The 27,951-nt window shown below is 52.3% G+C and overlaps 15 protein-coding genes and 3 non-coding genes across 18 annotated transcripts; 10 read left to right on the top strand and 8 right to left on the bottom strand.

Annotated features, from left to right (window-relative positions):
• Window positions 1-310: 310 nt before the first annotated feature.
• On the bottom strand, window positions 311-1,547 carry An07g05400 (hypothetical protein; the record flags this gene model as incomplete). Its single annotated transcript, XM_059748474.1, has 5 exons — window positions 311-496; window positions 567-788; window positions 892-1,022; window positions 1,180-1,310; window positions 1,402-1,547. The coding sequence occupies 5 exons, from the start codon at window positions 1,545-1,547 to the stop codon at window positions 311-313; spliced, it is 816 nt and encodes a 271-aa protein (XP_059600950.1).
• Window positions 1,548-1,783: 236 nt separating this feature from the next.
• Window positions 1,784-2,899, top strand: An07g05390 (uncharacterized protein; the record flags this gene model as incomplete). Its single annotated transcript, XM_059748472.1, has 4 exons — window positions 1,784-1,913; window positions 2,038-2,094; window positions 2,185-2,259; window positions 2,679-2,899. The coding sequence occupies 4 exons, from the start codon at window positions 1,784-1,786 to the stop codon at window positions 2,897-2,899; spliced, it is 483 nt and encodes a 160-aa protein (XP_059600949.1).
• Window positions 2,900-2,952: 53 nt separating this feature from the next.
• Window positions 2,953-4,578, top strand: An07g05380 (uncharacterized protein; the record flags this gene model as incomplete). The annotated part of the gene is made up of 1 exon (XM_001391581.3): window positions 2,953-4,578. One exon carries the CDS (start codon window positions 2,953-2,955, stop codon window positions 4,576-4,578), a length of 1,626 nt encoding a protein of 541 aa, XP_001391618.1.
• Window positions 4,579-4,719: 141 nt separating this feature from the next.
• Window positions 4,720-5,658, bottom strand: An07g05370 (uncharacterized protein; the record flags this gene model as incomplete). The annotated part of the gene is made up of 2 exons (XM_059748471.1): window positions 4,720-4,956; window positions 5,002-5,658. The coding sequence occupies 2 exons, from the start codon at window positions 5,656-5,658 to the stop codon at window positions 4,720-4,722; spliced, it is 894 nt and encodes a 297-aa protein (XP_059600948.1).
• Window positions 5,659-7,076: 1,418 nt separating this feature from the next.
• Window positions 7,077-8,392, top strand: An07g05360 (hypothetical protein; the record flags this gene model as incomplete). Its single annotated transcript, XM_059748470.1, has 5 exons — window positions 7,077-7,145; window positions 7,250-7,340; window positions 7,397-7,549; window positions 7,636-7,765; window positions 8,146-8,392. The coding sequence occupies 5 exons, from the start codon at window positions 7,077-7,079 to the stop codon at window positions 8,390-8,392; spliced, it is 690 nt and encodes a 229-aa protein (XP_059600947.1).
• Window positions 8,393-8,911: 519 nt separating this feature from the next.
• An07g05350 (uncharacterized protein) lies at window positions 8,912-12,467 on the bottom strand (the record flags this gene model as incomplete). The annotated part of the gene is made up of 4 exons (XM_001391578.3): window positions 8,912-9,664; window positions 9,714-10,070; window positions 10,125-10,352; window positions 10,407-12,467. 4 exons carry the CDS (start codon window positions 12,465-12,467, stop codon window positions 8,912-8,914), a joined length of 3,399 nt encoding a protein of 1,132 aa, XP_001391615.3.
• Window positions 12,468-13,263: 796 nt separating this feature from the next.
• An07g05340 (hypothetical protein) lies at window positions 13,264-14,151 on the top strand (the record flags this gene model as incomplete). Its single annotated transcript, XM_059748469.1, has 4 exons — window positions 13,264-13,379; window positions 13,724-13,827; window positions 13,906-13,985; window positions 14,035-14,151. The coding sequence occupies 4 exons, from the start codon at window positions 13,264-13,266 to the stop codon at window positions 14,149-14,151; spliced, it is 417 nt and encodes a 138-aa protein (XP_059600946.1).
• A 680-nt stretch (window positions 14,152-14,831) lies between these two features.
• tRNA-Thr (AGT) lies at window positions 14,832-14,904 on the bottom strand. The gene has a single exon. It is a non-coding gene; the product is annotated as a tRNA-Thr (tRNA).
• A 74-nt stretch (window positions 14,905-14,978) lies between these two features.
• Window positions 14,979-15,051, bottom strand: tRNA-Thr (AGT). Its single transcript has one exon. It is a non-coding gene; the product is annotated as a tRNA-Thr (tRNA).
• A 481-nt stretch (window positions 15,052-15,532) lies between these two features.
• Window positions 15,533-16,057, top strand: An07g05310 (hypothetical protein; the record flags this gene model as incomplete). Its single annotated transcript, XM_059748468.1, has 1 exon — window positions 15,533-16,057. The coding sequence occupies one exon, from the start codon at window positions 15,533-15,535 to the stop codon at window positions 16,055-16,057; it is 525 nt and encodes a 174-aa protein (XP_059600945.1).
• Window positions 16,058-16,844: 787 nt separating this feature from the next.
• Window positions 16,845-16,917, bottom strand: tRNA-Thr (AGT). The gene has a single exon. It is a non-coding gene; the product is annotated as a tRNA-Thr (tRNA).
• A 777-nt stretch (window positions 16,918-17,694) lies between these two features.
• On the top strand, window positions 17,695-18,852 carry An07g05290 (mitochondrial 54S ribosomal protein uL22m; the record flags this gene model as incomplete). The annotated part of the gene is made up of 2 exons (XM_059748467.1): window positions 17,695-17,743; window positions 17,819-18,852. The coding sequence occupies 2 exons, from the start codon at window positions 17,695-17,697 to the stop codon at window positions 18,850-18,852; spliced, it is 1,083 nt and encodes a 360-aa protein (XP_059600944.1).
• A 301-nt stretch (window positions 18,853-19,153) lies between these two features.
• An07g05280 (uncharacterized protein) lies at window positions 19,154-20,330 on the bottom strand (the record flags this gene model as incomplete). Its single annotated transcript, XM_001391574.3, has 4 exons — window positions 19,154-19,534; window positions 19,613-19,855; window positions 19,953-20,171; window positions 20,229-20,330. 4 exons carry the CDS (start codon window positions 20,328-20,330, stop codon window positions 19,154-19,156), a joined length of 945 nt encoding a protein of 314 aa, XP_001391611.3.
• An 11-nt stretch (window positions 20,331-20,341) lies between these two features.
• On the top strand, window positions 20,342-20,565 carry An07g05270 (uncharacterized protein; the record flags this gene model as incomplete). Its single annotated transcript, XM_059748466.1, has 2 exons — window positions 20,342-20,377; window positions 20,443-20,565. The coding sequence occupies 2 exons, from the start codon at window positions 20,342-20,344 to the stop codon at window positions 20,563-20,565; spliced, it is 159 nt and encodes a 52-aa protein (XP_059600943.1).
• Window positions 20,566-20,830: 265 nt separating this feature from the next.
• On the bottom strand, window positions 20,831-22,842 carry An07g05260 (hypothetical protein; the record flags this gene model as incomplete). Its single annotated transcript, XM_059748464.1, has 2 exons — window positions 20,831-21,949; window positions 22,003-22,842. 2 exons carry the CDS (start codon window positions 22,840-22,842, stop codon window positions 20,831-20,833), a joined length of 1,959 nt encoding a protein of 652 aa, XP_059600942.1.
• Window positions 22,843-22,894: 52 nt separating this feature from the next.
• On the top strand, window positions 22,895-23,499 carry An07g05250 (hypothetical protein; the record flags this gene model as incomplete). Its single annotated transcript, XM_059748463.1, has 4 exons — window positions 22,895-22,909; window positions 22,950-22,978; window positions 23,060-23,331; window positions 23,408-23,499. 4 exons carry the CDS (start codon window positions 22,895-22,897, stop codon window positions 23,497-23,499), a joined length of 408 nt encoding a protein of 135 aa, XP_059600941.1.
• Window positions 23,500-24,411: 912 nt separating this feature from the next.
• An07g05240 (uncharacterized protein) lies at window positions 24,412-27,011 on the top strand (the record flags this gene model as incomplete). The annotated part of the gene is made up of 2 exons (XM_059748462.1): window positions 24,412-24,440; window positions 24,575-27,011. 2 exons carry the CDS (start codon window positions 24,412-24,414, stop codon window positions 27,009-27,011), a joined length of 2,466 nt encoding a protein of 821 aa, XP_059600940.1.
• A 265-nt stretch (window positions 27,012-27,276) lies between these two features.
• An07g05230 (uncharacterized protein) lies at window positions 27,277-27,714 on the top strand (the record flags this gene model as incomplete). Its single annotated transcript, XM_001391569.1, has 1 exon — window positions 27,277-27,714. One exon carries the CDS (start codon window positions 27,277-27,279, stop codon window positions 27,712-27,714), a length of 438 nt encoding a protein of 145 aa, XP_001391606.1.
• Between the last annotated feature and the right edge of the window lie 237 nt (window positions 27,715-27,951).

Here is a 27,951-nt window from a genome sequence, read left to right as displayed (position 1 = left end):
TTCAGATGTGGAGCAGCAAGGTAGAGCAGTAATAGTAAACGAGAGACCAGTTTGTTTCGCGTGAAGTTGTTTTGCAGAAATGAGTGCAGGGAGGGGAGAAAGGGAGAGAGGACGGGCATAGTTCTGGGAGCTGGAGGATCGCGGCTTATCGATAAGCGACGGGCGCACTGATTGGGTGGCAACTTATGGTGGGGCCAGCCGAAAAAGGGGAGGTTGGGCGGGTGATGTGGCTGGGAGTGGGTCTGTGATTGGCCCGATCGCGCCTTCCTGCTTGGAATCATACAAATCAGTACTGGTATCTGTCGTTAGATTACTCGCGCTCTCTGTCCTGATTGGTTAAAGCAGCTGGTGGCGGATCCCGGTCATCACGAGGTGACAACCTTAGGGATCTGGCCCCCCATGTGGAGGCCGGGTTGGAGGATAACTTCCAGCCACGGATTTCCAACCTGAGACGAGTATACAAGACAGAAGATGCTGCACACGCACCTGGATGGGCCTGAAAATGCCACGAATAACTCTCTCGATCTCCCCTTCACAGAGTAAAGTTGACACTTGGCCGTTCATACGACACCAAGCATGCCCGTAGCCGACCACATAGACCCAAGGCCATATCGCACGAAACATGATACTTGCGGTGTCAGTGGAGATGACAGTAAATCATCCGACACTGCGGCCGCCTTGCTAGTTGGGGCGGCAGCTCCGTTACAGTGCGCCTCCACTCCTTGTGCTGTCGCTGCAGCTTCTGCGACGCCATTGCATACGTCAGTACCAAACTTGGTCGAGTACGCCTACAATGCAGGGTGTCAATAGTATACAATTCTGCTGCCTGTGCGCTGCATCGGCTTCAGCTTGATCCCAGCCACTACGATTCGGCTTGATTCGTCAGAACACCAGAAGCGAGATTGAGCTTCGTAGGCTGATGTCATGACGGGGCGAAGCAATCTCGTACGGCACCTCGAAAAGTTCTAGTCGTGCGATTGTTCCGCCAGGAACCCGCGTCAGGCCTTGAAGTTGGCAGATGTCTACTCCGTATTCCGTCTCGGAGAAGAGTCAATTGAATTCGTGGGCCCGCGGACTTCTGGTCTAGACTAATCTTGGAGTCGCACCCACGTGGAACGTAGGCGGTTAGTGGTTAGTGGTTAGTGTCCGATGGTTAGCAGCTGTGGCATTCCGCCAGACGATCGGCAGCGGCAGCTGGGGTGTGGCCGATCGGCTCTGCACGGCCGGGCACGAATAAGGATGGGTCGGACGCTTCCCACGGTGTCCCGGGTGCCTGGCAAGCCGGCCAATAGCGGGTGTCTGGGGCTTCCCTGTAAAGTCAAAAGATTGAAGAGCCTGGAGAAATCAAGGAACGAGAAATCAAGGACGAACCCCACTAAAGAGTAAGCAATTTGCCGCAACTGGGAGCTTGCTATGGAGCAGTGCGATATGGCATGGATCCCCATGCTTATTTCTCCCGAACCAGGCAATCGCACTGCAGACGGAGAAAATTCGGCCAGGCACATAGCTAGATCAAGCCTCCACAATTGATCCATAGCTGGACCCATTCTGTATACCCAAGTATAACTCAAATCCTGCCCGATCAGAATGAAAACGGTCGATGTCTCACTCCACAGTAGTCCTTGGCTAATTTAAGCCGTCATTGTCTGATGGTGACAGCATAGATACCGGTGTTCAAGTGGACCTCAGGTTGGTTGATAGGGCATGAGGCACGGAGGCATCGTCACATCCTAGTCACACTTGACTGTGTTGTAAGGTGGATATCAATTCTGGTAAGGCGTTGATGAGGCTGTTGAGGCTGTTCGAGACCATAACTTCAAGCTGTCCAATGCTTGGGTTTGTGTTGGTCAACGCGCATAAGCCTGTGGAGCAAACGGTGACTGGGACTCAAATTGGGGAGATAGGAGCTACCGGTCAGCAATGGTAGCCGAGCAATAGTTAGAGCATTCTCTGACTGGGTCACCGATACTGACTTCGGCCAGCTTTGCAGTAGTTTCAGCTCTTGATTCATGACGTGTTTTGGCGTTCAGCGGTGAGGTCGGTCTGGGCCATCAGATGCGGTCTGGACGTTTGCTGAACTGCTGTTCAATTCTGGTCTGGGTATTATGGCAGTATAGAAAGTAGAAAAATCGAGAGATCTATGTGTTGTCTGTGGGGATTCTCATGGTATGGAGATTCGTGTAGCTGCCTCCGTTGTAGATAGTAGATACGCTGCTGTTAGTGCCAGGGAAGCTGCGGCCCGGACAGACCAGCCGAGAGGTACTTTTGTCTTCCCCATTCATCTTCACTAGGAACTGAGTAGCAAAAAAGAGTTAAGAACTGTTTATCTGCGTAAACTGACGGTTCGCTATTGAGACAATTGTTCTTCGTCTCAATGGCTTCCAGATTCTTGTTCCAAAAACGCTTCTGGTCAAATGCTATTCTACCAAGTTACTCTGGGTGTCTGTATCAGCCGCAAATATCCTTAAGGCTAACTTTCTATGTCTTCTATCTCCAAAGTGCTGAGAAATCAATGGCTAATATCCAGTTACTGACGATGGCCAAAGAGTTCGCACATATTTGAGAACTACCTCATGAGATACACATCGACAACAACTGATGAAGCACGCTGCTCATGTATAGGAGCTATTCAGAGCCACCATATTATACAGCAAGATAGCTCAGCTCCTATGTCTTAGCAAAACTCACAAGATCTTTTCTGATGGATAATGTTTTGCTGATAAAGATCAACTCCAAATGGACTATAGCAGTTTCTCGCGCTAAACCTAATCGGGCGCCGATAGACTTTTCCCGATGCGATAGAGGCTCCGTCCAAAAAATTTCCCCGAACCACTTCGACGACGCCGACAACGTCCAAGGCGCAGGCTGCTGGCTGATCTCTCCTCCTTCATACAATTAGCAGTCTCAAATTCTACTTCCCATCAAATCATCCCGACTAGGGCCACAGCAGCCATGGCTGCCCCCGTCCTCCCTCTGCAGCAGGTCAAGCTGCCGGCGCTGCCCTCGACCCGTTTGACGCCGGAGCAGCAATATTGGAAAACATTCAAGAATCCTCTCCTCATCCCCTCGCCAGCCAATGGCCCCGTCAACCTCATCACGCAACCCTCCGCTCCCTCCTCTGCCTCCGCCTTCCCTTCCCTCACCCAACCCCCCGATGTGTTCACCGTGACCACCGGCGCCCGCGTCCAGATCTACTCCATCCGCACTCGCAAACTCCTCCGCACAATCACCCGCTTCGATGATACGGTACGAGGCACAGATGTCCGTCCCGACGGGCGAGTCATCGCCGTTGGTGACGACTCTGGTACGGTGCAGGTGTTCGACGTGAGCTCCCGTGCCATCTTGAAGACATGGAAGGATCACAAGCAGCCCGTCTGGGTCACGAAATTCTCTCCCAGCGACCCTACATGCGTCATGACCGCCAGTGACGATCGGACGGTACGACTGTGGGATCTGCCCAGCGAGAACAGCCAGAAGGTCTTCACTGGCCATACCGATTACGTGCGCAGCGGTGCATTTATGCCGGGGTCTCTGGCCTCCTCCGGCCTGGTGGTCTCTGGTAGTTACGACCGGACCGTGCGACTGTGGGATCCTCGCGTTGAAAACCGGTCCGCCATGACATTCAAGATGGGCGCAGCGATTGAGACGGTGCTCCCCATGCCCACGGGCACGACGGTGCTTGCGGCGGCCGACAACAAGATCGCGGTGCTGGATATCGTGGCCGGTAAGCCCCTGCACATGATTCAGAGCCACCAAAAGACCGTCACGTCGCTGGCGCTGGCGTCGAACGGCGAGCGCCTGCTCTCCGGTGCGCTGGACGGCCACATGAAGGTATTCGAAACGACCGGCTGGAACATGGTCTCGGGCTCCAAGTACCCGTCCCCCATTCTCTCCCTTCGCGCGATCACATCGGGCATCGCCCAGGAGGACAAGCACATTGCCGTTGGTATGCAGTCTGGTCTTCTGTCGATCAAGACCCGCCTGTCCGGACAACAGAAGATCCGTGAGCGCGAGCGCCGCAAGGAGATGCAGGCGCTGCTGGAAGGCAAGCTGGAAGAGCACGACCGGAAGGCGGCCAAGCAAAAGAAGCAGCGCGGATCCGGATGGGAGAAGCGCCTGCGCGGACAGGACTTTGTCGGTGAGGGCGTGGACATTGTGATCGAGGGGCGGGACCTCAAGAAGCGGAAGAAGGAGCAACCGTGGGAACTCGACCTGCGCAAGGCGAAGTACTCGGCGGCCCTGGACCAGGTGCTGCGGTCGAACGACAAGACAGCACAATTGACGCTATTGACGGCGCTGCGGCATCGGTCCGCGCTGCGGGCGTCCCTGCAGAATCGCGACGAGGTGACGCTGCAGCCGGTGCTGCAATGGGTGCACAAGAACATCACGGAGCCGCGACTGGTGCAGCTGAGTGTGGAGGTGGCGATGAACGTGCTGGATATCTACTCGGGCAACCTGGGCCAGTCGGCGCAGATCGACAAGATGGTGGAGCGACTGCACCGGCGAGTGCGCGACGAGGTGGAGATGGCGCATCAAGCGTACCAGACGAAGGGAATGTTGGAGATGCTTGCTGCATGAGCAGAGAGCATAACAGATAACAGACCAAAACAAAACCAAAAAAGCATGACTGTTAAAGTACTATAGTTACTACTATTGGATACCTGGATGGAGTTTGGTGGCTACTACATAGATGATACATACATGCATGCATTTTCCTTCTCAATTATCAGCATACAACCTAGAAAATCCCTCCCCAGTCGGCTGCAACCAATTCCTCTCATCATACCTCCACCCCTCCGCCCCCTCAATAACATGAAACGTATACGCAAACCGACTCTTATCCCCGGTATTCCTCTCACTCTTATGCAAGACATTGCCATGAATCAACACCAACGAACCCGCCTTAACATCCACCACCTCCACCTCCTCCTCCCCATCATCACCCTCGCCACCCTCCTGCACCTCCAACCCCTTCGGAAACCTCCCCCCAGTATTCTCCACAAACCCCGTCCCATCCACCTCCCCCTTATCATCATAAACCCTAACAAACCTCCTCCCAATGCCCTCCCCCCGCTTATGACTCCCCTTGACCATCCCCAAACTCGCATTCCCCTTCCCGGCATCCTGCAACGCAATCCACCACCCCACGGCACTCGGCGGATCCGTATACAAGAACTCGCTGTCGCGATGAGGGGGCACGGCGCCCCCGATCCCGGGTTGCTTGCAAATCACCATGCTTTGCAAGACCCTTGGATCCTTGAAGCCCAACGACTTGGCTATCTCGGCATTTCTTTCAGAGAGAGTGATCGATTTGAATGGCTCGGAGAGGGTGTGCAAGCTGTGCCCGATTTTGTTCACGGCCTCGTGCTTGGGTTTGAGGAGGCGGGAGGTGGTGGAGTCGATGGCGGACGGCTCGAAGAAGAAGCGCACTTTGTCGCCGGATTCCAGGAAGTAGGTGTCGCCGACATGTTTGTCTGTGGGGGAGGAGTCGCCGGTGGTGAATTGGGTGAGCGGGTGGGTGTCGAGGGGGAAGGTGGTTAGGAGGTTGTTGGTCTCGGTCAGGCAGGAGGTTATTTCTGAGGGTGTTAGGTAGTCTGGGATGATGAGGTAGCCGGTTGAGTTGAAGGTGGCGAGTTGGGAGGGGGTTAGGCCGGGCATTTTGGGTGGTTGTTACTATTTTCTTTTAGTGGTGAGGAAGGACTGTTGGTGAGGATGTTGGTGGTTGTGTGGAGAGAGCGGGGTCGGTGGTGGGCTTCTTATATTATGAAGGGGGGCTTATCGGGGTGTGGCTTATCGGTGGGTGGATGGATGGGGTGGGGGTTATCTTTCAGTTGTTTATGTTACTTACTAGCTAACTAGTTGTGTCTATGGATTGGATCGGCTGGTGTGTGAATGTATCTGGCTTTATGGTATAACAGAGGGTAAGGATTTTGGTATAGTCAAAGATGGGCATATACAGAGTAGTGATAAAGAGTAAAAAGGTGGCTCGATGTAATCTCCAACGCTATAAGACTATAAGATCAATCACATTCACTACATAACGTCCACACTAGATCCTGAAACATCACTATTTCAAGTCAAGGAAATCAGAAAACATCAGTTACACAAGCACATGGACACTACACGTTTATCAGACAATACAACTCGCATCACGTACAACACACAGATTCTAGACCACCAACTACGGATAATTTTATGCCAGTAGGCCCGCAAGAAACAATACGGGAATGTCTGGAAATCAACTAGAAGTAGTCTGCCACCATACACAGCTACCTTGATCGTTATGGCTGCTCTGCATGAGTATTTAAATCAGTTTATAGATATCCGAGTAGGTGGACTGGAGGAAAGGGTGAAGATGCTAAGAATGCCCCTATTCGGGGTTTAGATAAGTTTCCTGAGATTGTTCGGGGAAATTTTCATCAAATAGGAACAACAGATTTTCAAATAATTATATCAAGTTAACTATACCAGCTAGCTACACCGTTTTCAAGTACCAATAACAATAACATCAGGCTGAAAAGCATACTGCAATCATCCACCAACGCCACTCATTGCCAATCATAGCATATTCCTCATTATATCGTCGTATCCATCCCATCAGAGCCATCGGCTCATAGCTTAATTAGTTGATCTGATCCGGGATCAACTCATAACCACCCTCCGAAGGCAGTGTATTACCCGCGAGGATCAACACTCCGGCGACGAACAGACTCACGCACCAGCTCACGGTGCAGAAAATCCACGACTCATCCAATACCCAGCCAGAGGCGAATCGGTCTTCATTGTCGACGAGGTATGCCTAACCCCTCTTAGCATGCCACCAATAGGTACGAACATGAGCAGGAAACTCACCACAAGCGACATGCTAGCTGCCTGTACCGCCGCCGACAGAATAATCAACAAACTAACTATCTTCCACCCCGACTCGCGCAGGCGCTTCCCCCCAGACAAGACGATCAAATACGCGACCACGCTCATTCCCTCCAAAACGATGGCGAACGACATGAGAAAGCCGACGGAGCGCCACATGGAGCAGAAATAGCGATCGTCGCCGTGGCAGTCATCTTTCTGGGGAAATGACTCGCATAGACCGGTTACATGGGAGCAGCGACGGTGGAGGCCGTAGGTGTAACGCCAGCGGGGCTGTATAGTTTATCATTCTTTGTTAGTGGCTGGTCGGACAGTTGGACGGGACGGAAAACCAACATCGGAATCAGTAAAGGTGACCCATTTTGGAACGACGATAGAGGCCACGGTGAGACCAAAAGCTGCGTGGAGAGACTTGTTAGTTGGTGTTGTGTGCGCGTGCACGAATTGCATCGAGGGCAGGAGAACTCCAGGTACTAATTGCTAGCTCTGTAACTAGCGAACAGAACGAGCGCCACCTTACTTACAGGCCAGGAATACGATCAACGAGGCCGTATAGACAATGGTTTTGGTGAGGAACCCGGTATAATTGCGGTCTTCCCCTCGAGGCACCAGATGGAAATCCATCACGGCGGGGGAAGCAAGCGGCCAGTAGCGATGACGACAACAAGCAGCAGAGCCCGTGCAGGCTATCGGATGGGGCGGTGAGAGGCAACCAGGGGGGGGGGAGGAAGAGAAGTGAGAAAAGATTAGATTGATGATATATAGGGGAGGGAAATGAGAATCCCGACCGGGATAAGAAAGTAAAAAAAGGGAATCAGGGGAATCAAGAGGAGAAGAGGAGAAGGAGTTGGACTAAAAAAGCCGGATTGAAGGCAGACGAAGCAGGGCTGGTCAGGTGGTGACAGTGACAGTTGCGCTCGGGAGCTTATCCCCGAAAGCATCAAATCAGTCCATTCAGCATCATATCATCAAGGGAAAACAAAACAAAAACATCTACTCTCGACCTCGAGGACCTCCCACCCCCAAAGAAATACCTCAGCATCGTGAAAAGAACCGAGAGGGAGGGGTGGGGGAAATAGTAAGTAGTGTATGACAAGACTGACCTGGTCATGTCCTCATGGTTCGCATGTCTTGAAGAAAGGGAGGAGGAATATCCCTCCATCTGGTATGATACTTCGTCCATCATCATCTCCACCGGTATTTCCCTCAGCCATCAGCGGACAGACGAATAAAACATTCCTACCCCCGAGTGACCGTCGATCCCTTCGGTCAAAGCGCCCTCCTCCATGGCGGGGATGGACTGCCAAAAGGTGTGATGTGCACTGAATTGAAACCCTCTGGCCAACCGGTTCCCGAACGTTGCACTGCAGCTGCTGCCCGGCTTCTTTTGCTCTCTCGATATCCATCATCCATCATGCCAACTTCGGAAGCAAGGGGCCGGTCGTCCATCGGGTCACCAGAGAGCTTGTTTACGGGAATTGAGTCTTCATTAGTGTTGCCTGCGGGTCACATTGGCCTATGATTATCTATCATTCGTTCACTAACTAGTAACATCGACTGATCCCTCCTCCTGAGGAATTCCTGCAACTCCCCGACCGGTGGTGGACTTGGTCCGTTCTCAACCTGGTCGGTCCACGTGTGCTTGTCCCCATCGGCCAGGAATGGTTGGTTAGTATGGCCATACATGGCTATAGGATAACGTTATCCCTACTATCTATATTAGTAGATATACAGCAAAGATACCCCCCATCTACAACTGTACAATACACACACAGAACCAATTCAAAATAAAGAGAATAATAATCTACATTCAACTTCAGCCGGCGGCAGGGTTAAGGCTATATGATAATACACAAAGCGGCAAATGCAAACGCATCAGCAAGAACATCTCAACATCAGCACTGGCCGGTAGAAGGTCAAATTCACATCACGCCAAGTTCGAAATCTCTTAGCAAGTTTAGCAAGAGGTAGTAGTGGTCATTAGCAAGCGGAGAGGTAACGCCGGTTCCCGCCATGCCATCCTGTGCGCCGCGCCCCTCCCTCAGCCCGCTCGACTCCGCTGGATCATCGCTCGGAAGTCTTCATTGCTCTTTTTCGTGCTCTGCCCCTCGCCCGGGGCTGCGCTGTCGGTCGTCATCGTCGTCGTCGTGGTCGTCGTGGTCGTCGTCTGCCCGTTCGCTGAGCTCGTCGCCGTCGCCCGTTTCACTCCCAGCCCGCCGCGCTTGCCGCCGCGCGCGCCTGGCTGCGGCGGGCGCTTGATCGGCTTTGCAACCGGGAAGAGTCCGCTGGGCTTGTCCTTGGCCTTGCTGCTGCCGCTGGTACCTTGGCTGGGTCCGTTGCTGCTCTTCTTCTCCGCCGTTTGCTTCAACATCTCCGGTACCGTGCCAACGTGCAGTTTCCGCCCCGGGGTGATCTCCTGCCCTTCCAACTCCAGGGATGCCTTGCCCGCTTCATGTACGTCCGCAAATTCAACAATCGCTCCTTGGTGGTCAGGCCGCAGCACAATCTTGATCAGCTTGCCGTACGGCTCGACGAGTGCCCGAATTCGCGCATCATTGACCGTGTCCGGAACATTCATCAGGCCCAGCGTGCGTGCTTGCCGTTCACTGTTTGGCACCTCCTCGCTCGCCTCACGCCTAGCCCCGTTGACCTCGACCGACGGGGACCGGGTCCCAACGCGAGACAAGATGGTTGTCGCGCTTCGTTTGGCCCCTTGCGGGGTGGACAACTTCACATGAAGAGGTCGCGAGCGGAACTGCTGCTCGTGCATCACTAACGACGCCTCAGCTTCCTCCTGCAGACCGCATTAGCTAAAACCCTCGCGCATCCTCCGGGACACCTACCTTAGACGAGAAGACCACGTAGCAGAAGCCCTTGCTGCCGCCGTCCACCTTGCGCGGGATGCGCACCAGCTCCACAGTTCCAAACCGTAGGAATAGCTCCTCCACGTCCTGCTCACTAGCTTTCCAGTCGAGGTTAGACACATGAATCTCGCGTCCTTCGTACATGGGTCCCTGACGGTCCTGCCTGCGAGTCGGGTCCGAGATCTTGGCAACCAGATGCAGGCCATTGCCCACTGTCGCCCCGTCTAACTGCGTGGCGCTATAAGCTTCTCCGGCCGTCTTGAACTGTACGTAGCAGAATCGCCGGTGCGTGTTATACTTGAGGGACGGGAAGCGGATATCGATGATCTCGCCGTGCTACAGAGTCGGTTAGCCAACGTTTGGATCAGTGCAACACCGGGGGGAAGTCACCTCACGGAACAGGTCGCGAATGTATTGTTCATCAGCTGTCGCTGGGAAGTTGGTTACAAACACCGTAGACCCCGATCCGAACTGAACCTCAATTGTATGCTCATCAATGATCTTCTGGTCACGCGTCTGCGCGACAACAGCCTCATCTTTAGAGTTGAACTCGATGATGGCTGTCTCGGACTTTCCGTCATCACTGGAAAGCATTTTAGCACTATTTATCGTACCACACTGTAACTCGGTTAGCTAACACAGCCCTAGAACACTCAGTAAGGGGCAACTCACATGGCGGAAGAACTGCCGGACTTTGTGCTCAGTGATGCCATGGGGTAGATTCTTAACGACGACCGTTGCATTTTCGCGATCACGACGAAGCGCGACCGGCTCTGCGGCGACGGGAACCGACACTTCGGCCTCCTCTGCACGAGCTCTTTTGGCAGGGAGTCCGTTCATGCCCGTTTCCTCCTCCCGTTTGCGCTTTTCCGCCTGCGTGGTGGCTTGTTCCACAACGGCAGCTTGTTCGGCCTGCCGCGCGGCCAGCTCCCTTGCGTCGCGCTCGCGGCGCGCAGTCACGGCTCTCATCGCTTTGCGCGTCTCCAAGATCGCCAGCTGCAGCTCATCCGAGTCCTCGTAGTCCTCGCAGTGCGCGATGTAGGTCTGCATGATCTTCTCGGGCCAATCGAGGTCGGTTCGTTTGATCGCTTGCTTCAGCACCGCAGTGGCGTAGCTGGGGTTCGGAGTGCGCCGGGCGGCATCGATCGTAGTTTCGTTTTGAACAAACTTACTCCAGGAGATGAGCTCCCACTCGTAGTAAGTCAACCAGAACTCGTAGCTATTGCCACGACGTCCCACGAGACCCTTGAACGTCTCCCGCGCGCTGTCCCAACTGCCACTCTCGCTGAGATAACGAATGTAGATGCGCTCCAACCGGAATAACGGGTCGCCCTGGTAGTTTCGTCCGTACTTCTTCTCGCCCAGTTCCTGAACGCTTTCGATAGCCGACCGGATACCAACCTCCGCCACATCGATGTCTTCGTCAGTAGAATCGGACAGGAAGGCCCGCCGACGGAGGTAGCTACACCACGCCGTATGCACTTTCAGTACTTCCTCCATACCGCCCGCATCCAGCAGGCCTGTACTGGTGGCCTTGTGCTTGATATCCGCGATTTTGGAAAACGACTGGCCTTCCCGCTCGGAGCTGAGCAGGTACTGAGACCAGAGGCTGCCGGAACAGGGGCAGTGCCGGGTCGCACGGTCGAGTGTGGAAATCGTCGTGGTATTTGTATTGCCATGCATGGATTCGTCGATGAGGAACATGATGAAATCTTCCCACATGTTCGCATCGGTCGGGAAACGCAGCACGGCGCGCTGGTATACCGCGTTAACTAGGTCGAAGTTTGTGTGCCGCTTGCGACGGTTACGATTGAGCTCCCATTCGAGGTACTCAGTGAACACAACCCATTCCTGTCCCATGTCGCCCGCCTCGGCCGCGTTGCGCAACCGGATCTCGAAGTCCTCGCGGGCGGAGTACGTCTCCTTGCTTGCCGTGGAATATTTCCCGGCCATTTCTGCCATGATATTCTCGTAGTTGGCGTTATAGTATGTCGAGATAAACCCGGAAAATAACTGGAAGGTTTGATCCCAGGTAGCATGAGGAGTCGCGAGACGAAGGTCGAAAAGCCCTCTTACATGGTTGATCTTGTCCTGTGATGGGTTGCGAGAGAGGTCTTGCACGAGCAAGTCAAGGAAACGATCCCAAACCAGGTGGCTGTCGTGAATTCTCCACCGCGTCGACTCGGCACCTCGTTGCCACACGTCGAGGACGGACTGCCAGGAAAAGACTTCGCGACCAACCATGCGGTCTTCCTCAGTCCACTGGCTTTGACTGGCGTCTCCGTTGGCCGAATTGTAGAGATACAGGAGCCACTCGCCGTAGATGCCCCACAGCTTGGTGCTACCGTATTCTTCCTCGATCGAACGCTGACAGAGCTCCATCACTGCGATGCGCTCTTCCACCGACTGTGCCAGCATGCTTTCATCCTGGATCCACTCCGCCCACAGATCTTCTCCCATGGCGAACAATTTGTCCATCTCCTCTCGAGCCGTCCGCATGTCTTTGAGCAGATCGTACTTTCGGGGATCGCCATGGATGTCGGGGTTATTCGGAGGGTAAACGTGGTTGACGAAGCCCGCATGCAAGAGGCGAACGAAGCGAACGTGCGCGTCGTACGACTGAGGGTTTTCCTGAATCTGAGCGAACAGTTCTGTCGCCTGTCGCTGGGCGTTCGGGACTAGGGAGGTATCCATATAGCTTCGACGAGCGCTTTCACGCGGGCCATCCGACATGGCGATATCGAAGGAGGAGCGCGGGGTAGGAGTGTTGTGAGAGATCGGGTTGACGTGGGGGTACATGGTGGAAGGGGAAAGCTGGTGCTCGTACGACTCGGTACTGCGCAGGATAGGGGCATTGGATCGCTGCGGTTGATGGTGCTGCATTGACGCCAGGTCGGCCAGGGTGTCCATGCCGGGGGTAGACGGTTGTCTTGGGGGAGGGAGGTCAGCCGCTGGGGGAGTACCATTCCCACCTCCCACGCTAGGACCGACCTTGGGACTTATGGCGGGCGGCGAAGGTTCAGGCAGGTGGGATGGAGCATAGACATGCTGCGCAAGCGGCGAGGAAGTCATGCCTTGCTTGGTCGAGCCGGGGCGACTCTTTCGCAAGGGCTTCGGATGAGGAGCAGAGGTCGGGGCAGAGGAAGAGGAATTATTGGGGACGGAGGAAGAACCCGCAGAAGGGATTGAGCGCCCGGACTGTGAATTGGCATCCTGGGGCGAAAGGAGTGAATTGATGTCCATCATCAAGACTGTGGCCGGACTGGCGGGGGAGGGAAGAAGGACCAGGGAACGCAAATGCCAAAGCTGATGGATAGAGGAAAGTCCAAGCGCCAGCGAGCCCGGTGCTGACGTAAGTAGCAGAGCCGGGAGGGAAGAAGACCTCAGGCAGAGATTCAAAAGGGTAAAGGAAAGGATGTAGTAAATAAAGGAATAAGAAAAGGAAACCTAGATTAAATGAACCACCGCAAGACGCCTCATCAACGAGTCCATTCCTGCACCGGTTCACAGCCTGTCTTGTTCAGACCTTATGACCGGGCGAAGGTTAGCTGTCCAGGATTTGGCCGTTCCTTGTCCTGGCCCTGGTCTTGGAAGGTGGAGGGGTGGCCGGAGGTTGACAGTAGAAATGATGGAGTGGAAAGGGAAGTAGTCCCGAAGAAGAACAAAGACAATTAAAGTCTGGAAGGGTGTGAGGGAAGTATGATAAGTGGAAAAGAGAATCAGAGATGTAGAAGAAAAAAGATAATCAGAAAGAAAAAAAAAGGTGTGGATCTAAAAGAAAATAGAAGAAAAAAGGAAAACTAAACAATTGACGGGATGTGGTGAATTATGATAGCTGTTGTTAGTTCCTCTTCCGTTTCTTTTTTGTTTTGTATTTTGATTGTCTATTTTGCTGGTTTCTGGCCCTTTTGGTAGTTTGTCTGCAAGTAGAAGAGAGCTTGACGAGTTGGGCGCTTGCGAAACGCTGCTAAAGTGAGGCGCGGACGGAGGGAGAACGAGAACGAGACACTTCTGCGTGGAGGGACCGACGGACTCCCAAGGCTTAAGGCTTTAAGCTCTCCTGGTCCGAGCGATAGCGAACCTGGACGGGCTGGTCAGCGGAGAAGTTCTCGGCGGGAACGGATGGGGGAAAGGAGGAGAAAACGGGTCGATGGGGGCAGGAAGCATACAGGGCACAAAAGGAAACGTGGGAACTACACGCACGGGAAGTCCCTGGATAGCAGAGGATGGAGGGAAAAAGGGAAGGAAAGGGTGGGAGGGAGGAGAACGGAAAAGACCAGAGTGAGAAAAGATATGTGAGGCCGACGAGAGAGAGCAGTGGATCGACGCGGTGGAGATGGGAGTTGAGCTCGGCATGAGAAAAGCTGAGCAGACAGACAGCAGTAGCAGAGGGAATGGATCAAATAATATTGACTAACAATCAATCAATCAATCACTCACCAACAGCAGCAGCTTAACTGCACCTACTATATCATCTCTATCTATCTACCTATTTACCTACCCTCCACTTCGGACTTGAAGGAAATAACAACAGCAGATAAAAGCAAAAAAGGGAAAATACACTCACCCACCATCTGAAACGATCCAGAGCTGTGACGATCCAGCTAGTTAGGTGCTAGCCAACCATGCAAGTGCCTGGAATATCGTCATCGTCATCGTGAAAAAGAAAAGGGTGCACGGGGAGGGGAGGTTCCTGCTTTTTCCCCGCCAACGACCTCGGTGTTTCTCCCTATAACTTACCCCTGCTTTTATTGTTTGTTGTCTGTTACTTCCATGTATCTTTCTTCCCCAATGGTTGGCTATACTGTGTAAGCTTGGAGAAGAATATAAGAAAAAGAAACGTGAATAAATAAACAGGCGTTGTTTACGAGCTTCCCAGACGGTCAAGTCATAGATGAGTTCCTTGTTACCTATCTACTGCCCCGGCTCAACCCCCCCTAACACCTCTACAAGGCTAGCGATGCAGGCTCACACTCGGACTCGAACCGAGGATTTCATCTTAACTAGTGATGCGCTCGGCGAATAGTCCCCCTGTTTGATTGGTTCTGCGGCCTGTGGAGGCTTGACGATGTCACGGAATGACGAAAGAGCAAAAAATGCTTCCACGCGGATTCGAACCGCGGACCTCATGATTACTAGTCATGCGCTCTACCAACTGAGCCATAGAAGCTGATTGGTTGATATGATTGTCTACATTGAAAGCTATAAAGCATTTATTCATAGGTATTGATGAAGGCAAAAAATTGCTTCCACGCGGATTCGAACCGCGGACCTCATGATTACTAGTCATGCGCTCTACCAACTGAGCCATAGAAGCTAGTTGTTATGATCAGCGTGCTTCTTATGCTACATGTCCTTAGGCTAGATAATAACAGCATCTAATGGTCTTGGGCTGTCCGCGTCTTCGACACAGATGGTTTATTACTGCTATCATTACTACTCTATACGAACACAGCTTGAGATATGTTAAGGCATAATATCTGGTCTTGAGGAAACCCGTGTTCATTTTCTGCTCACTCTGTCATTTCTTCCATGGCCTACAGCTTGCCGCCCTTGCTGATGATGTTTGCCGGCTTTCGGTGCTTACTATATATACTAACACTACTAGTATCGACGCTGCGCTATCACGACGGTGACCATTCATTCACAGGCCAATAATCACACCAATCGCAATAACAACAACCACCACAATGGTGCTGGTTAAGGACACACAAAGCAACAGACACCAACCAAAGCCATTACCATAATCACCATAACGCAGTGCACCAAAAACCCATCCAAGCAACACAGAACCCACAATGCCAGCAGAGGTTCATACTCACACCGTCAGCACGCCACATGCGGCTGGTCGAGAACAAAATTCGAAAGCAGAAGCACGCAGCAATAGTCAATGCACGGTCGGTGTCTCCGCTGTGTCCATGCGGACGCACGAGAGAGGTCACCTAGCATGTGTCACACACAGGCACCTGTGGGAAGTGAGGTATCAAAGAACATCGACGGCATATATATACTACCAGCGGGAACATCTTCCTGCAGGGTATATCGCTGACACTTCAGCAGGAAAGCACCCTCAACAGAAGTCCAAGGATACCTCGCTGAGGCCACTGCTCTCCGATATGATACCTCACGATCGGTATGGCGAAGTCACCAATACCACAAAGAACAAGAATCCCTGCCAACACCGTGCAAGGCAGGAGCGCCCACGCCATGTGTATGCCTTTTCCATCCCGAGCTTCCATACAGCACCCTTCCTACCCCCAGATCGCACCAATTGCCCCCACACATGCAAAAAGAGCACAGCCAGCCACATTCTGCAATCCTAATCTAACCACGCACTTCCCCACCCACTGCTCGGATAGCACCCTTACTTAGGTGAGCCCCAGCATACACAGCAGGCCTTCCTTGAGCCAATTACCCCGCGTCGATACTGACTCAGTTAAGGTGACCAACCAATTACGAAGCAAACCCCCTAGTCTAAGTATACCAACGTGTATCGTCAATTGGCCCAACGTTGTCCTCCCTAGCAGACACTATTTCTTGCCCACACCTGCTGTATAACCACCCGCTGCCCACCATCACGGACATAACTCGGCGCTGCTAATATACAGCTACAACCAAAAAAGGGCCTGCGACGGCCATCAATGATTGAAACATACAAGAGAATTCTTGGGACATTGCTCCATCCCGGGACCTCGACTGAAAACAAAGAAACAATAAGGCTCCTTGCATACCATTCGAGGCTGGCGCACGGTGTCTCGATCCATATCAAGGGCTGCCGGCACCCAGCAAAACCCTACACAAAGTCACAAAGAGACCAGGAGAAGGTAGGGAACAGGCAAAAGTTAGCCACAAACCGCAGCAAAGTATGCAAGAGATCCCTGAATCTCCAACTTAATTCCTATACCCCATCTTACAACCGGCGCAGAAGCTTATTGCTGGTAGATCACAAGACCCGAAATATCTCGCATGTGGCGGTAACATTTCGCAAGGCAGCTGACCAATGACCACTTACTCCAGCTGGAAAAAAAAGTGTACCTTCATCATCAGCACCACCCTAGAGAGATGGGCTAATATAGAAGTGACGGGGGCAAAAAGTGAAAGGGCAAAAAATGCTTCCACGCGGATTCGAACCGCGGACCTCATGATTACTAGTCATGCGCTCTACCAACTGAGCCATAGAAGCTAGTTGTTATTAAAGGGCTGCTAGCTTCCTGTAATATTGAGACAGCCAGCAATGAATAATATTGCTTCTATGGATGGTATTAAGACGGGCATCAATCATCAGACATGCATGAACAGAACAGGGGGACTATCACTAAGCCGATAGGCCATGGAAAAGCATATCAAATGATAGCAGTCTGCATGCTCCAGAAACTTTTGCGGCTGGAATTCATCTGCAAAAGCAGGGAATCTCGACTTTGATCGATCTTTCGTGCTGTGTAACCGGCCAGGGATTTAGCTCGGGAGACGGATAACTATAAATGGCCAGTGGCTGGAGGATCCAGACACTCAGGCGCGATCCGAGCCCTGAACGATGCATGGCCAATTCTAAACTCTGTTCTCGGCAGACATGGATGGATGGCATGTAGTACAGCTACTGTAGTGAGAGGGCCTGGCCGGCTGCTACCTGAACGGGCAAAGCGGGTTAGGCCGAGGCCACCACACCAGGCCGGGCTATGAGGTCATTGTGCAGAAAAGCCTTACCCCGTGATTGGCAGGACCGGGATTCCCTTTCCAGCCAAAGCCACATGATCCCGCCGCGGCTTACCCTTCCAAAAACTGACTAGCGCCTGCCTTGCGGCTTGGAATCTTGACCCCGGAATTCTCAGGTGTCGAGGCAGCAACATCCGGCGTACCGGACAGACCCGAGACGCACCGCCAAGGCCCAGTCTTCATCCCGACACTTTTTTCCCTCTGATCTCCGGACCCCGTGCAATCACCTCCAGATTCATCGTCCGTCATGGCCTCAATGGGTGCTGTCCCCCAGTATGGGCAGCTGATCCGGTCCAGTAAGTACCTGCAAGACGAATAACCCTGTTTTCTCCCCAATTGTGCCCCCTCTCATTCTCACCTCTCCCCTGCAGTCTCTTCAGCCCGGACCGGCCTGACCTACGTCCCTCGCCGCACTCTGGCCTACACTGTCCCTCGTCAAGCCTCCGAAGACGGTCCCAACGGTCCTAATGACAAGTCCGAGTCCGAATCCAAGCCCTCCACTTTGTCCTCGATCAAGAACTTCTTCTTCGGCGGCAAGCCCGGCGCCGCCAAGCCCAAAGCTCGCCGCACCACCGCTCCCGCCAAACGCGAGGGTTCCCTGAGCGCCGACTCCATCTTCGCAGAGGATGAAGCCAGCCCCAAGCTGGTGGCGTCCGGCCGTACCCCCGCCGCTCGCAAGCAACCCGGCGCCCCCGAGGAGGGCCAGGAAGAGGTCGACTATGCTGTTGACCGACGAAACCGGGAGACGATGCAGACAGTGCTGGACCCGAACCCCAAGGCGCGGACTCGCTGGGAACAAAAGATGGTTGCTCGCGAGATCCGTCGTCGAGGCCGCATCTCGCCCACCGAGCTGATCATGCGGACGGAGCGCGAGTCCCTCTCCAAGTCCCATTGGTTCAAGACCTCCGTCAAGAAGCTGGGTCCCCTTGCTCGCCAGATTGCCGGCAAGAACATCGACGATGCCATGCTGCAGATGCGCCTGAGCAAGAAGAAGGCCGCCAAAGAGGTCCTCCAGCACCTCGAGCATGCTAAGAACGTCGCCGTGGTGCGTTCTGGTATGGGCCTGGGTGCCGTCGAGGGCAAGACCGCCAACCAGAAGCCTGTCACCATCACCCTCAAGAACGGAGAGCGCAAGACCATCAACGACCCTACTTCCATCTACATCGACCAAGCGTGGGTTAACCGTGGCCCGTACGGTTACGACTACGACCACCGCGCGCGCGGCAACATCAACCTCATGCGTCCGCCGTACACCTCTCTGTCGGTGGTGCTGAAGGAAGAGCAGACACGTATCCGTCAATGGCAGAACCGGGAGTCCGAGGAGCTGCGTAAGCGCAAGGCTAAGCTCTGGACGCCGCTGCCGGACCGTAAGATTACGGCGCAGAACCAGTTCTACAGCTGGTGATCAATGTTTCGATTATAAGTTTTCGGCGTTGTTTTCTGTTCAATATTCCTAGACCGTTAAGAAGCACTTTTTCCTCTCTGGTGGATTTTCTCAGCATGTGTTTTAAAAACCCTTTTCTTGGTTACCTTCCCCCCGTGTCTCTATCTTAACGTGCGTGTATGATGAGGGTTGCTTCGATCCAAGAATCAATGTACAATACAATATCTATCATCTACTACATACTTCTTTCAACTCTCTCTACCTCTCTCACTCTTTCTATATGCAGAACCTTTCCAAACATCACAATTAATCCGTAGATTACTTAGACCCCAAACCACGGCTCCACCTCCATGACCGGCAACGGCCCCATCACCCTCTCCCCACGTACAAAAACCGGGATCACGCCCCCGGTCTCAAGAGGCGAAAACCTCCGATGTCCAAAGACATTCAAAAGACTCGTAATGGCGCCCGAATGCGCCGTCAACGACAAGAAGATCTTATCCTCATCCGTGGAAAAGATATCCTGCATCAGATCGCGGAAGCGCTTGTCCCGCGCCGAATCAGATTCCCGGAGCTCGGCATCATACATCTCGTCGTTCTCGGCGAACCCTTCTTCGATGATGTACGTTGGGTATTCGGTCATGATGGCTGTCTTGCTGGACCGGCTGTCGCAAGTGTGTTGGCCGATGGTTTCGCGGAGGAGCTGGCACCCAGTTATTAATTAGTCCGTCATGACAAGAAGGAAGGTATAGATAGGGGATGGATGGTTAGATAGATATACCTCCTTAACAACCGGCCTAAACGGCTCCGTCCCCTCAATCCCCGTTCCAACGAAAGTAATCCACGCCGTCTGAAGACACCTATTCAACGGACTGACGTAGAATTTCTCCGGAGTGGGGATATGTTCCTTGAGTTGCTGTTTCCAGGTATTGTGCGCGGTTTGGGCTTGTGATTTGCCTACGTCTGTGAGACGGGCGTCAACCCAGTTGCTTGTTGCATTGCCGGGGAGGAGGGAGTAATGTTTCTTTCGATTTCAATGTCAATCATTCATGGAATTTTACTTTTGGAAAAAGGGGTCTGGGTTGCAAAAATGGTAACAGGAGAGAGAGGGGTCAGCTTACATCCCACTCTTCGGTGCCGTACTCCCGCTCCGCTACATTATGGTACCCCTCTCCATGGCGGCCGAGGAAGAGCACCTTATAGCGGACATTAGGGTCCGCAGATTGGGCGTTCAGGGTGCGGACGTGGTGGGCGAAGCGCTCCCAGGTGGTTTTTGGGTCAGGGCCTAGGTCCGCGTCTGTGGGGTAGGCGCGGGGGATGAGGCCGAAGTCGGAGGATGCCTGGGTGTATGATATTAGTTTTTGGGTTAATTTAGGGGGATTTGGGAGTGGACGTACGTAGTTGAAGGTGTTGGGGTCGGTGGAGGGCTCGCTTTGGTAGAAGTAGCCTGTTACCGTGGAGAATCGCCAGTGCGATTCGGTGGGGGTGGAGGGGGTCATGGGGAGGGAGGATGGGGATAGGGATGGGGGATGAGGGAGACCTGAGGGTTGGGTATGGCTTGAGTGAGATGAGAACTGGAGATGGAATGGATTGATGGATGGATCCATTCAGTTCGGGGCCCGCTGGAACGCGGATGGTGGAGGGCTGTTGATTGGTTGGTGGGATTGTATAGCAGTGGGGACGGTGGACTCTGGAATCGCAGTATGGGATGTCCCTGAAATTATGTACGCTTGATTACCAGTTACTTGAATGGTCCTGCTTTAAAAACCAGTCAGTATGTGGTTGTCTCTGCTGCTGCTGCTCAGTTCCTAACATGCGAGATCAATGAAAGTTTAAATCAACTGAAATGAAATGACTGAAATGACCATTCCTAACTGTTCACCTCATGCTCTAGCATGGACGATGGTATCAAGCAAAGACAGAATATAACACCGCTAAATAACACATCAATATACATTTGAAACAAACAAAACACGCTTATGCAACATTTTAATCTCAATCAACCCCATAGAAATCCCTTCCCCGCAAGCCAATGCCTTCTAGTCGATATCATGACGAGCTTGCCAAATCTGGAAAAGCCCCAGGTTTTGTCAAAGCACGTGCTCAACCAAGAAGCGACGCATACAGATAAATCCAAGAAGTGAGAGACCGAAAAGACGCTTTGAAGTACCCTTGACACAAGTGTCCGCGACACAGATTGGTCGTGGACATCGTTGGCTTGTACGTCCAACGAGTGGTGTGTCGACGGGTATCCCGAAGATCTGACGCGCCAGAAATCGGCGTATCTCTTGAATACGGCACTGGCCTCGGTGCCCCGGTTGGATTGCACGTTGACTGTGGCAAAAGCCTTGGCTTGTACGTCCAACGAGTGGTGTGTCGAAGGGTATCCCGAAGATCTGACGCGCCAGAAATCGGCGTATCTCTTGGATACGGCATCGGCCTCGGTGCCCCGGTTGGATTGCACGTTGACTGTGGCAAAGGCCTTGGCCGACGCACTGAACCTGCATGGTACGCTGCTGATGGCGGCTGTACTGGATCGGGATGGGATTGATGCCTGGACTGACACATGCATGCGGGCTGCTCCAGCCTGGCTTGCCTGTTGTCTGTCCGGAGAATGGCGGAGAGCAAGCGCTCCCCGATCTGCCTGACTCGATGTCGAACAGATCTGCAGTCCCTTCGACAGCGAATGGACGAGACCAACCCTGCGGTCGGAACCCGGTGACCTTGATGGTTGCTGTTGTCCCGAGCTACCCCGGAACGTTGTCGGAGTACGTGAACCGCCATTGAAGCCTACGTCGCCACGACAGCTTGCAGCTGACTTGACTGAGTGTGGCGAGTGGTGTCCATATTGAGGATCCATAGACGTATGGGTGGACTGCAAACGGTGGCGATGCCGAAGTTGAACGTATTGAAGCTCCTTCGAACCTAGGCCTCCTGTCGGCTGTGAAACAGTTGACTTACTGGCTGGTGTCGGCGTCGTGCTCACAAGAAGAGCTTCTCGTTCAGATCTGTGGACATGTCGTTGCGTACTGAAGGTTGACTTGAATGGTATGTTGCAAGTAGAAACGGCCTTCTGGCTGACAGCAATCTGGGAAGCGGCCTTCTCAAGACAGTTGCACTAGACTCGAATCAGTATACAGACATGCGGCAGCTCTGGCGGGCTTTACTTACCCGCTTGTGTTGCTTCCTGTGCTTCTCGCAAGCACCATGCTTTCGAACTTTAATGTAATTTTCTTTCTGAGCTTGCGATCGAGGTTTTTGCTTCTTTGGTACGTTTGTGGTCGTGTTCATGTTCAGGTCGAGCACCAGTTCCATGCCCCCAGCCGCAGACTCCGAGCCCGAGACCGGTGTGCGAGTTACATCGGGCAGAGGTGTAGTAGCTGGGGTTGGACATGTTCCAGCCTGATAAACGCTTGCTGCAGAGTCGGACCAGCGAGGAGATGGGAATGTTGTGCTCGAGTTCGACGACAGCTCCAAGTCCTGCATTGCTGCTTCCTGGAGGCGCTGCATGTGAAGCGCAATAGACGCCTCCATGCGCTTCTCTTTGCTAGACAGCGCGCTTGGATCAGCAGCAGCTTGGAACTCCACCATCTGTCGAACAGTGGTGTAGAAAGGGTCGTCAACTCCGCCCATGTCCTGTGACCATAGGTTGGTCAGCTCCGACCCCATCAGCCCGGGAGTTGGCGAAGCGGGCATATGATGGAAGGACCCGGTAGGGTTCAGCATGGATTGTGAGGCGTCCAATGCATGGGCCCCCAAGCCCTCCATAGGCGCATCATAGTTGACCAGATCAGCGAATAGCTCCTGAGTGCAGACCCCAGGGCTTGGACCCCAATTGCAGTCATCAAAGTCGGCAAAAGTTAGATCCAAGTCCTTGGGGGACACAGAATCCACCGAGGTGGGATTGCTTCCCATCCCTTCGTAGGGAATGTCGAAGGAGTTGTCAAAGTCAAACCACTCTTCACCGGGAGTGGAATGAGCGATGGACTGAAGCAACTGGTCGGCAGCCATGATCGAAGGAGAGACGAGGCTTTGAGGGAGAGTTGATGCCCGGGAATTCAGGATGACCGAAGGACGGGTGGGGGGAAAAGCCGGCCTTGAGATTATTGCCTGATAAGGAAAGACGGAGGAGAACCTTTCCGACGGGGTGAGTCACGTCGAACCCGGCACTTGGCAAAACCTTTCAGAGATGAAGAGCGGCAAACAACGAAAGAAGGTAGCCCTCAAGGAACGTCCCTGGAGAAGGTGAAGAATCAGGCAGACAAAAAGGAGTGAAGGAAATCGAAGGATGGAACGGCGGTGGTACAAGGCTTACATACAATGGCCTGAACGAGGCTCATCTGCCCCAGCCTGGCGCTATGCCCCTTTCGAGACCCCGACTGCCTGCCGCTATGCCGCTTTGGGACCCCGACAATCCGCGCGCCCCGCGACTGGATCATCGATCTTCCGGTCTGGTCTCGCACTGCCCCTTTGGGTTTATGGCTATGCTTCACACCGCTGGTGTGGGCATTTCTTCACAAGCATTCGTTCCATTCTCTGCTGAATCTAAAGTCGAGGGTTGCTTATTTTTGTGCAGAAACTAACCCCATAGCTATCATGGCTGCAGACTTTCGTCATCCGGGGGTGCCCAAAGTGGCCCGCACTGGCTCCGCAAAGACAATCACATGACAGCATTATTTATAGCAATAAGCCTGGAGAAGATGACAATCACATGTGAGATATATACCATATGAAATATCTTTTTTCTATTTGATTATATGCCATAGTGAAGGAGTAGAGCACTGCTACTAGGCCGTTACAACTATCTCCCACATACATGTTCTATCCCTCTCTACATAGACCCCTATTGCAATTACCTACTAACCGCAAAGCAATTGACACATGATTAGAGTCTGTTGTCACCAAGTTTCGCTAGTAGACAGTAACTACTGCCGGAGCAGATTCTGCTGGTAGACTAAAAAGATATCTCACTGGTTGCCTGGGGTACTAAATGGGGTGACAAGGATGTCTCAAAAATTAGTGGTGAAAATCCCAAAGCTTGAACTAAACAATATCCTTCTTATTTCTCCATGTTGATATTACTGACACTAAGACAACCATGAAGGTCAAACATGAAGCAACCCTGCCTCCAACAACCTTTTAATTGTCCGAAAATAGTAACCAATGATGACTCCAGCGAAGAACATCATACTCTCCATTATCTACCAGTATCCGCGGGATCACCAACAAAGGATGATGCATGGAAACAACCCCCAAAAGAAAAAATTCTGCCATCTCCTTATTCCAAGAAAGATACTTATCCAATAGGTTCTTTCTATGTTTCATACCCCAATGCCATAAGTCCATGGTTTATCTCCAGTCTTTGGCCTCTTCACCTGAAACAAACTGGTGACAAGACCATACAAGGGACAATAGTTCCCGACACAGCATGCTACCAATTCCATGGAATAAAGAGACGTTCACCCAAGATGATCTAAATATGGGCAAGACAAAGCAGTCTTAAACAGATACTTTGTACCAAAGATTTACAAACGCTCATGATGTTACACCGCAGGTTGCCGGAAGAGTCCTGTTTTCATGATGGCAGCTTCCGGGTACTTAAACTCCCAGTGAGTTAGCCAACCCAGTACAGGCGGAGCCTGTTGCTACCCAAGTAAGACAGAGACGCCTTCAGGACGTCACAATTCACCCCATAAGTTCATTTTACGCATAATATAATCGCCTGATCTATGGCTGCAAAAAGAGTCTCGGACAACGGTCCGAAAGATGCCTCCAACTTACCACCACGATCTCTAAGGAAGCGAAGAGATAAAGGAGAAGACAAGTCTCCTAGCAAAATATCCAAGACGAGTCCCCCGGCTCCAACCAGAACAGTGCGATCCCGGGCGAAGCAGAGGCAAGAAGAAGAAGACACAATTTGTTCTCCTAGCAAACGGCCCAACAAGAGTTCCCCCATCCCATCCCAGCCATCACGAACCCAGAAGAAGCGGGGGCAAGAAGGAGGAGATGCAGACAGCTACCCTAGCAAAAAATCCAAGACGAGTTCCCCAGCTTCGTCCCAAACATCGCAATCCCTGGAGGAGCGGAGACAAGAAGAAGAAGAACAAGAACAAGAAGAAGAAGCCGACAGCTCTCCTAGCAAACGGCCCGGTACAACTCCTCCCAATCTATCCCAACCCCTACAATTAGGGGAGGAGCGGAGGGAGGAAGGGGAAGACAATGCAGACAGCTCTCCTGGCGAACGACCCAAGACGAGTTCTCCCGCTCCAGCCCGGCCGTCAGGATCCCAGAGGAAGCGGGGACAAGAAGGAGAAGGTGCAGAGAATACTCCTAACAAACGACCCAAGACGGGCACCTTTCAGCCCCTCTCAATATACACGGAATTTATACAGGATAGAGACCAGATTCTGCATGCGATCATGTACGACTTATATGATGTCAACAAAATATACAACGACCGTCAAAAAAACAAGGTGGCAAGGTTGGACTACGAAGCGCGGTGTATCTACGCATCACGGGCCTTAGAGAAGGCCATTACTTGCAGATCATGGTCATGGGATGAGGCCAATATGGATTGCGAGGAGCGGGAAGCGAGCCGACTACGATTCTTCGCTGAAAAAATCGGCTGGCCCATGCTTGCGATATGTGTGCAAGCGGAAGCCTTTCGAAGGCTTTGTCAAGAAGAAAGCACACCAATGTGGCAATCTGTATGGAGAAGACTGCAAGGGTACGTGTATAATATCTGGATTCAGGCTCACTCGCGCGGTTTTGAGTGGCGCAGTTTGTTGGAGCCATACGCGGGGGTTGATGCTCCGCGCGGGTTCAACCAGGCATTGGCTCACAGAAGTGGAGTGGATGGGCTCAGATATACGCATCCTCACGAAATTGTCGTAGATGAAGGGGTCAAAACAGTTCGCCCACCGATATTCCGAGATCGTTTACAGAAACATGTTGAATTTAGCACCTTTGACCCCAAGGATTGGGAAACGGCGACGGATCCAGAGCATCGAGGCCTGAAAAAGGATCCGACGCTGCGAAAGGACCTTAACCATGGCCTTTGCGATCTTTGCGCCGCAGGGAAAATTTGCGAATGTCAAATTAAGAAGGCGCCCTTTGAGTTCGTGCAGCTGGTGCAAACCACTATGGGCGTCGGGGTACGTGCTCTTGCGCAATTTGAGAAAGGAGATATCCTGGCCGAATTTGTTGGCCCACTCCATCCACCTTGCTATATAGGTGACCCTGTTTATGCGCTTACAATGCAGGGCAAAGTCAGAGTAAAGGAGGAGATTGCTCTGATTTGCCCAATGGAATTTGGGAACTTCACTCGGTTTATTAACCACTCGTGCAGGGCTAATACAACTTTTGAGCGCCGGACAATTGGGGACCGGGCAATGATGACCGTTGAGGCCTTGCGGGATATCCAACCTTTCGAGGAACTCACAGTCAACTATGGCCGGGCTTATTGGAAAGGGCGGACTTGCGAGTGTGGAGAGGAAGGGTGTTACACTAAGCAAGAGGAGAGGAAAAAACAGCAACGAGAACGAGAAATGGAAAGGCGAAAGCAAAGGGACATGCAACTCGAAGCATCCAAGAATGTTGCAACGGAAGAGGATGGAGATACAGAAGAATATTCAGACGAGGAAGATGAAGAAGAAGATACAGATGAAGAAGAAGATACAGATGAAGAAGAAGATACAGATGAAGAAGAGACAGATGAAGAAGGAGAGGTCGAAGAAGGGCCACCGAAGAAGAAACCCGAAGAAGAGAAAGCCCCATCAAAGAAGGGATCAAAAGAAGGATCATCTCTAGGAGCAGCAGAAGGGCCATCAAAGGGAAAGCCCAAAGGAAAGAAAGCATTAGCAAAAGACGGGCCAGGAAAAGAAAGGGCAGAGGAAGAGAGAGCAGCACGAGTAATAAATCAAGAGTGGGATCCTATTCTCGAAGACTATACTGATAACTCTGGTTGTGAAGGTGAAGAAGTAGAAAGGGCAAGAGGAAAAGCAAAAGAAAAAGAGAAAGAAAAAGGAAAAGGAAAGAGGAAAGAAAAGGAGAAAGAAAAAGACGCAGAAGAACAAGAAGAATCGACGGAAGAATCATCATCATCATCAGAAGAGTCAGATGAATCTTCTTACGTGTTGGTCGAGGAGGAGGAAGAAGAAGATAGAGGTAAAGAAGACTAAGCGTCATGTTTTCCCGCATGCAACGCATTATATCAAAGGGTCCATGTATACACTTCAGATGTTGTTTATAACCAATGCATTTAGAGCGTCGTTTTCCGCACTTAATCACTCTCCATTCCAGATTAAGTTTAGCCTATTCCCAAATAAACTCATCACCATCACCACAACTAATATCAATGTCTACTTACACCAACCAACGATCCCATCAACTCCCAAAAAACCCCTACCTAATCCCATACCATCAACCCAAAAAATCCCAACGAAGATGCCCCCCACCCCTGGCGAATCCAACCTCCAAACCCTCCTGTCCTCCCTCTCACCAATCCTCCACCCGGACCTCTTCGTCTTCCTCACCATCCCCCACACCAGCATCTCCCAAGCAGGTCCAGATCTCCACACTTTGCAACCCCAACTCCTCTTCCAGGAAGCAGAAGGCACCACGTACATTGTGACTCGCGAGCGTGCCGAAGCGCACGGCTTCACCAACTATGTCTTCCCCTGTCGCATGATTACTATCAGCGTGCATTCTAGTCTTGAGGCGGTGGGGCTGATGGCTGCTATTAGCGCCAGTCTCAAGGAGGCCGGCGTGAGTGCGAATGTGGTCAGTGGGTTCTATCATGATCATGTTTTTGTTCCCGAGGGGAAAGAGGAGGTTGCCTTGAGGGCGTTGCGGGAGTTGGCGGCAGGGAATTTAACTGATTGATGAATTGGGTTTGTGTGTATAGGAGACGTTGTTTGTAGTGGTTATTGATTGATTTAGCTTGTTGGCTATTACTGGAGTGGATGGTGAAATCGAAATCTCCATATTACGAGTATCCCGCAGGCTGCAAAGGTCGCCACCCTTGCAGCCTAAGGCACAAGGCATCTTGATGCGGGCCTTCATATATAGAACATCCATGACATTCTACTAACGATCGCTTTGATGCATGCATCTATCCTG

This window comes from Aspergillus niger (genome assembly GCF_000002855.4).
Source record: "Aspergillus niger supercontig An07".
Taxonomy (NCBI): Eukaryota; Fungi; Ascomycota; class Eurotiomycetes; order Eurotiales; family Aspergillaceae; genus Aspergillus; species Aspergillus niger.
Note: the sequence above shows the minus strand (reverse complement) of the source record. Positions and strands in the feature narration are given on the sequence as shown.